General features: G+C 35.9%; 1 protein-coding gene across 1 annotated transcript; it reads left to right on the forward strand.

Annotated features, from left to right (window-relative positions):
* Positions 588-3,385, forward strand: LOC109212386 (mediator of RNA polymerase II transcription subunit 4-like). The gene is made up of 2 exons (XM_019376031.1): positions 588-743; positions 1,671-3,385. Exon 2 carries the CDS (start codon positions 1,694-1,696, stop codon positions 2,888-2,890), a length of 1,197 nt encoding a protein of 398 aa, XP_019231576.1. The 5' UTR covers positions 588-743; positions 1,671-1,693; the 3' UTR covers positions 2,891-3,385.

Raw genomic sequence — 8,054 nt, forward strand, 5'->3', positions numbered from 1 at the left:
ATATATATATATATATATATATATATATATATATATATATATATATATCATATTGTATATTATGATGTACATTGTTAGATAAGGCTATAAAAGGTTAACATGGAATCAAATCGTGCTAACTAATTTTAAGATAGTGAAATTCATTCTGAATAAACTTACTTCAATCTTTTTTATTATCAGAGAAGGAAAATAAATTTTTGATATAACAAGTTTAGAGCAAGTTTTTAAATATAAAAATAATAAATATAATTATAGGAGTAAATAAAATTTTGATATACAAAGAATGAAAATAAATATTTGATATACATTCTATGTTTTATCACTACGATATACAAATAATATAATTATCTTTTATTGTAATATATATTGATCAAAGGCAACAATAAATATTTAATAGCTATATATATGATTTCATATTTTAGATATACAAAGAAAGAAAATAAAATTTTAATATTGATATACACAAGGAAGAAGAAAAGGTTGCGATATATACATTATTATTGTGATATATGTTTATTGGCTATTTGATGGTAATATCTATAATTAGGGCTATTTTCTGGGCCAAAATCCCACCATATGTCTCGTTTCAAAAGGAGTAGTTAGCCCAATATCATCGCTCATATCAACCCGTCTTCCAGATCTTCGCCCAAGTTTTTTTCTCTCTCCTCTGTGTTCTCGCTGAAAGAATAGCCTGTAAACGAGACCCAAAAAATTGATTCGTCCATTTTCTTCAACAAACCAAGGTACGCCCCATTATTTTTCTTCTTTTATTTTTATTTGGTTTCCATTTTCCGACTGTTCCCAGTTTCTAAAACTTTTGTGCAAGTCATCAGCAACTGGTTTTTAGCTTTTGAAATTGCTATGTCGCTTTTTGTTTTAGGAGTCATGTCATTTGTTAGTTTTATTTTAAGTATCTGAATGTTAACAATAACAACATAACCAGTATTATGCTACACTGTGGGGTCTGGGGAGGGTAGTCTTTACGCACACCTTACCCCTACCTACCTTGTGAGAATAGAGAGTCTGTTTCCAATACAATCTCACAAGTATCTGAATGTTGTGTTGAGTAAAGTTTCAAACTTGGTGGGTCATGCACTGTCTTCTGCATTTGCTTCCAGTGGTTGATCTTATTGGATTCTAGGTTTATTAAGGGTATGCTACACAATTTGCCTTGGAAATGCCTGGATTAATTTTTTTTTGTGGGCAAAAAGCTTATGCTAGTGAGTTGTCTAGGAAATTGAGTGTTGATACTAAAAATATTCTTCTCTTTGGGTATATAATACTAGATCAGTTTTTCGCATTTTTCTGTTGGTTCTTTTTAGTGCTAGTTGATGTTCTCCAATTGGTTTCTTATATTCTTTCTCATTGTCCTTTGCATAGTCCTAAAATTTCTGTTTCATGCTAATTGAATCATTTATATATTTGTTCAATGAACAATTTTACGTATTCAATTTATTAATGTAATAGTTTGAATTTTCGCCGTTACCTTTCACCAAAAAGAAGTTTGAATTTTGGAAGTCTTCTCCTCTTTCATAGGTGTGTGCTTATTCCTCTCTAACTGTCTCTTGGAAAAGGATGTTGTTCTTTCAGTAGTATATTAATATTTTGTTTCATTGCTAAATTTTTTTGTTGACCATATGTTTTTTTTTTTTTTTTTTTACCATTTCTAGTTTTTCAACCGTGGTGTTTGAAGATGTTACAGAATGTTCAACACCAACTTTTGCAATCGCCGGCCCGGCTTGGCCTGCCAACTCCCAGTTCACCTTCTCTTCAAAACCCAATCGCTCCTCCTAAGTTCTCCTCGCAAGTGTCGCAACATCTTCAACCCCATCAACAGGCAAATATATTAACTACCACTACCACCTCATCAACGCTGCTTCCTCTACTCCCACCTCTCTCTAGAGCTCAGTGTCTTCTCATTCAAATGTCATCTCTTTCTTCAAGACTCTTTGAAGTCTCAGCTAACCGATCTCATTGGCTTAGTGCTTTTCGAGGCTCTTTCCCTTCATTTCTGCCTTCTGCAGCACCGGTTCCTCAAGATTCCTACCCATCATCCTCAAAAGAAATCTTTTCTGTGTTTACTTCTCTTCAGACACAGCTGTTTGAAGCAGTTGCCGAATTGCAAGAAATTCTTGATCTTCAAGATGAGAAGCAAAAAGTCACCCGTGAAATTAGGTCAAATGATTCTGCAATTCTTGCTTTCGCCAATAAACTCAAAGGAGCCGAGCGTGTTCTCGACAATCTTGTTGACGATTACTCTGATTATCGCCGTCCCAAACGGGTGAAGTTGGAAAATGATATTGATGAATCTTCAGTAACAACTGTGGCAACTCAGTTGAAATTATCTGACATATTGTCATATGCTCATAGGATAAGCTACACTACTTTTGCACCACCTGAATTTGGTGCTGGACGGGCTCCTCTTCGGGGAGCACTCCCACCTGCTCCACAGGACGAGCAAATGCGTGCATCTCAATTATATAATTTTGCCAATCTCGATGTTGGTTTACCTAAAACAGATGATGACAAAGAGAAGATCATTGAGCCGCTCATTGAACCTTCAGCAGATATTACCAATCTTTCAGCAATTCCAGGCCTCATCCCTCCAAATATCATAGTGCCATCTGGATGGAAACCTGGTATGCCTGTCGAGTTGCCCACTGACCTCCCACTTCCTCCACCTGGGTGGAAGCCTGGTGACCCAATTGCTCTCCCTCCAGTGGATTCTCTTCCACTTCCTCCAAAAGTGGAGGAAGCACCAGCACGACCAGTACCTCCTCCAGGACTGCCAAGAATGCCCGAGCCAATACAGGTTCGGCATGTGCAGCTTGATATTGAGGACGATAGTAGCGATTATAGTTCTGAGGCCAGCTCTGATAGTGAAGATTGATGTTGTTAGCTGTTTTGAGTAGCTAAAGCAGGTTAGCCATATACAGTTTCCTTGTATAAAACAGCGGTACCCCTTTTTGCCTCCCTACTGGATGAGTTATTTTCTCTCAAACAACAGGTACCCCTGCTCTCTTCTGTCTGTATAATTGGGGGACATGTGAGTTTCAGTTTCATGTTCTTGAGCTTTCTCTCTACCATGTGCGTAGTTTAGGTTTTTTTATCAGTTTCGCTACGCCTGTTGACCATGATATCCCCAAGAAATAAAGAGAGCTAGTGTAAAGGTGATAACATGTATTGTGTGGTCTCCCACTAACTATGTGGCACATTTTGTCCCAACAGTGTTCTGAAGAGTCAAGATCAAACTGTGAGCTTGTTTCTTTGTTTGTTTATATTTGTATCCTGTAAAAGCTGTCATAATTATGCTCTCTGTAGAGTAAGATCATTCCATTATTCAGAGAATATTTGAAGACAAAACAAAAGTAATGCATTTCCAACATTGATTCTATTGAAATTGACAGATAGTGAACTTGAAGTTCAGTGTAACCAGTAAGGATAAGGATTTCATTTTGTGAAGTCTTGATTTTGAGGTGTTAATTTAGGCTTAGGGATCCAAGTTTATTTTAGTCATATTGGTAATGCTTCGTGCATTCTGCTTGACTGCAGTTCAGCAGTTTGAGTCCCATCTACTTTTCACCTTGTTTGACAACATTTCCCAAATGTTCAATTAGTGTCCCCCTGCTTCACTTTTGGTTCGTCCCTCTTGGTGGCAATGTCTTCCGACTAGTCATATCATTATGTTATACATGGAATTCATGCTTTCCTACACGTAGTCTCAAACTAAGATCCAGTCCACAGATATTTATTCCATCTGATAACAACTTTGCTGATTCTGTTCCTCTTGTAATTATAAGCCATATGGTACATTTTGCTGTGCATAGAATCAGACTGTTCTTCTTTTGAGGAACCTGAATCAGTTCGGAAACTTTGTTCTGAGTCGCCCAGAGACATCTTTCTTGATTAATTCTATGAGGCATGAGCAGGTACTAGAATGTCTCGTGTTTAGGTGAGTTTTATGGGACTTCACAGCTGAGAATTCCAGAGTGGATCACCTTCAAGCAGGGATGATTTTACTGCTAGATCCCTAAATGACAAGCAAGGGCAGCTGACCGTTACCTAAAGGAAATGAATAGGAAACCAATTTCCAGAAAGCATATAACAGACTTATAAAAGCTAGAAGCTTCCTGGCCAATTGTCCCTATTAAAGATGATGATAACACTGATGTCCGAACAGCATCTCAAAAACTATTTTATTGTCCTCAAATATCTCTTCTATTTCTTTTCTTAACTTCATGCATATATATATATATATATATATATATATATATATATATATATATATATATATATATATATATATATATATCCAATAGCAGCATGAGTTATCTCGAAATTGTGGAGAAAAGAGTGGAGGTTTTTTTCTTAAAAGAAAATTATTGCATTTTATCCCGACAAGAAGCTAATGAAATGAAAAAGATATGACTTATTTTGAGTCGTACAACAAAGTCACAATGAATGAAGGTGTCTATGACATTTTTAAAAACGGAGTTCAGGAAGCAGAGTTGAGGTATAAAACAGAGAAGAAAGTGTCAAGCTCCTCTAAACCTCACTGAGTGCTGGAAAAGAATGGCTGCAGATGTAGAGAAAAAGCCACAAAAAAGAGCAGGTGTCTTGTCTAATTCAATGGCTGTATGCAGGGACAAACTATAGGACAGTTAAGCCGTTTGATATGGCGAATGAAAGGACTATGTAAACCGAGTAGATCTTAGCACTACAAATTACTGGAGTAATTGCTGAATGAAGATAGAATGGTTGGATATGCTGATGAGAGAAACAAAGCTGTTAACTCTCTCAGGATTCTTGCTTTTGGGTAGGGGTGTCAATGATTCGGTTCGGCCGGTTATTTTATAAAATATGTATCATACTATTTTTTTGTTTATTCTATTATGTATAACCAAAACTTGACTTTTCAAAATTGCCTCAATCATGTCGGTTTCTTTTCGGTATCGGTATGGTTCGGTTAATTTTCGGTAATTTTTTTAATGTTTGCTAGTAGAAGTAGAATGCAATAACATAGTACTTTTATAGGACTTAGCAAAACTCTGTATACATTTAGGGATAAGGTGTAATTAATCCCGGAACTTAATTTAAGAAGAGTTTATTCAAAAAGATAAATCCAATTCATACGAAATGAAACATATTCAATACATTGTAGTTTGCTACACATAATCGCTACAATACCTTGTGTCTTGATAGTGAATATGCTGGAAATAATTTATTTTCAATAGAAGTTGCATAATAGATTTGGGAATTAGGATTTTAAGTTTAATTACTTGTTGGCTTGTAACTGTTTCATAATTTCAAGGCCGAAGAACAAAATTAATACTTTATTATTTTTAAACTTAACATATAAATATATTTTTCACGTTGTAAATTTATTCGGTACGGTTCAGTATTTTTTCGGTTTATTTTCATAAAATAAAAAACCTACCCTAATTATCGGTACGGTTGTAGATTTATATCAAAAGCTACGGTTTTATTAGAAGAAACCTAAAAATCGATTCGGTACGGTACGGTTCGGTCATTTTAATCGGTTTTTAAATATCCATTGATACCCCTACTTTTGGGCGCATGTAGAGGATGTCATTTTTAGTTCCAAAGAATAGAAAGAAGCCGAAGCGGAGCATTGACGTAACTGGTAAAGTTGTTGTCATGTGACCAGGAGGTCAGGGGTTCGAGCCGTGGGAAAAACCTCTAGCGGAAATGCAGGGTAAGGCTGCGTACAAAAGATTCTTGTGGTTCAGCCCTTTCCCGGTTCCCGCGCATAGCGGAAGCTTAGTGCACCGGGCTGCCCCTTTAAAAGAGAAAAAAGTCCAAAAGCAGTTCAGACGAGAGAATTCTCGAGGAATTTGGTTAAATTTGGGTATTGGAAAATGCAACAAGCTATTCAGTATCCCCTGAAAAATTTCTTCAGTTAAACAGAGTAATCAATTTGGAAGTGGGGAGGAAATTTCCAATTCTAAATTAAAAGATGTGGCACCAAGGCTTATATTCTAGTAGAATGGTGGTACAAATGCGATTTTCTTACAAACACTCGCTGACTATAAATAACAACAACCACCCAGTATAATTCCACCAGTGGGGTATGGGAAGGATAGTGTGTACGCAGACCTTACCCCTACCTTGGGGTAGAGAGGCTGTTTGCAAAGACCATCGGCATCTCTCCCTCCAAGAACTCCCCACCTTGCTCTTGGGGTGACTCAAACTCACAACCTCTTAATTGGAAGTGGAGGGCACCATAAACCATAGCTTATATTATGCTGGGAGCCAAGTAAGACATATAAATGGGAAAAAGTAAGGGGAAAAAAGACACATTCAAATGCGATGAGGTATCCCTGCTGCAATATACTAGTGCTTGTATTTGGGGAAAAGCAAGCCATAGTTTCACATTCGTACTCTTTATTATTCCCTCCATTTCAAATTAGACGAGGTATTTCCTTTTTAGTCTGTTCCAAAATAAATGACTCATTTTTAAATTTGAAAATAATTCAACTTTAAACTCTTTATTGTACTTATTTTACCATTAATGAGAAGTTTTAATAACCATACAAATGTTATGGCCCCACAAAGCTTTTATCCCTTAAGCTTTGAAGACCACAAATTTTAAAAGTCTTTCTTCTTTTTCTTAAATGGTTTACATTTACCCTCCATCCATCTATCGTCCAAAAATGCACACTGCTTCCACCTATCAGTCCAAAAATGCACACCACATTATGTTTATTAATAAAATTATCCCTACGTTTAATGGCAAAGCAGCTTATACCACCCTGAGCTGAGAGTCTATTAGAAACAATCTCTCTATCTTCACAAGGTAGAGGTAAGGTCTGCGTACACACTACCCTATCCAAATCCCACAGTGTGGGATAATACTAGGTATGTTATTGTTATTGTTCTTTGTTTTAAATTTCGTGCCGAGTGAAACTAGTTATCTAAATTGAATCGAGGGAGTATCTAAGTTTGTTAGTAGGCCAAAAATAATGTGCAGCCTGTATTTCAGCAAAATGGTTTTGGCTTTGCTGTAGCCAAAAAGGGACAAAAACAGAAAGGTGACTGAACTTAATTCAAGAAAAGGAAATTTTCCTGAGTTAAAGGACAATGAGACAAGTAAGAGGTGTACCTATCATATAGAAGGGCCATAAGAGAAAACCGCGCATGAGCTGTTAGATAACTGTCACTACTCACTACCAAAATGGACGTTTCTATTTCTTGTCTCATGACATGGGACCAGTTTCAGCCTGCGCTTTCCTCTCCTCTCTTTTTTTCTTTTTGAAATATCTATTGAGTAATTTTGCTTATTAAAAATCACCTAGTAATATTTTTTGTTTTTTTTTACAGAGGTTTGAACATCTTTCTTTTAGGTTTGCACTCACTTCATTGACCTATGTCATATTTTCGGATGCCATGGTTTCCTATTTTCTTCCCTATCGCCTTACCGTTTACTTGTTAGATTGTGTAAAAAAGAATGTCTATTTCTATATTTTGCACTGACTTTTTAACTTCAACTTTTCACCTGGCATATCTAAGTTCTTTGGATGCCATGCTTTCCTATTTTCTTCCCTATCGTCTTATCGTTTGCTTGTTAGTTTGTGTAAAAAAGAATGACTCTTTAGATATTTAGTACTAACTCCTTAACTTCAACTTTTCACATGGCATATTACCCGTTTCTTTAGTTTAAGATCACAAAATTAAAAAAAAAAAAAAAAAACTTTTTTAAACCATGTGCTCAAACAAACTAACCCACCTAAATTGAAATGGAGAAAGTATTATTTTCTTCCGTATCGTCCTATCGTTTAATATTTTCTTCCCTACCGTCCTATCGTCGACACTCTTGTCTGTTATCCCCCTTCGACAATGAATACACTGTAATTTTTATATGAATTCTTACATTAACTCTTATTTTTCAAAAAGAAATTTGCATTTTCAGAAACTATCTGTTTTTCAGCAGAAACAAAGTAGTTAAAACTATTGAAATGATGCTTTCGATTCTCTATGTAATGATAATGTTTGTTTTTTTTTTTTTTTGGGGGGGGGGGGGGTTTTGGGGGGGG

The sequence above is a fragment of the Nicotiana attenuata genome, chromosome 2, assembly GCF_001879085.1.
Source record: "Nicotiana attenuata strain UT chromosome 2, NIATTr2, whole genome shotgun sequence".
NCBI lineage: Eukaryota > Viridiplantae > Streptophyta > Magnoliopsida > Solanales > Solanaceae > Nicotiana > Nicotiana attenuata.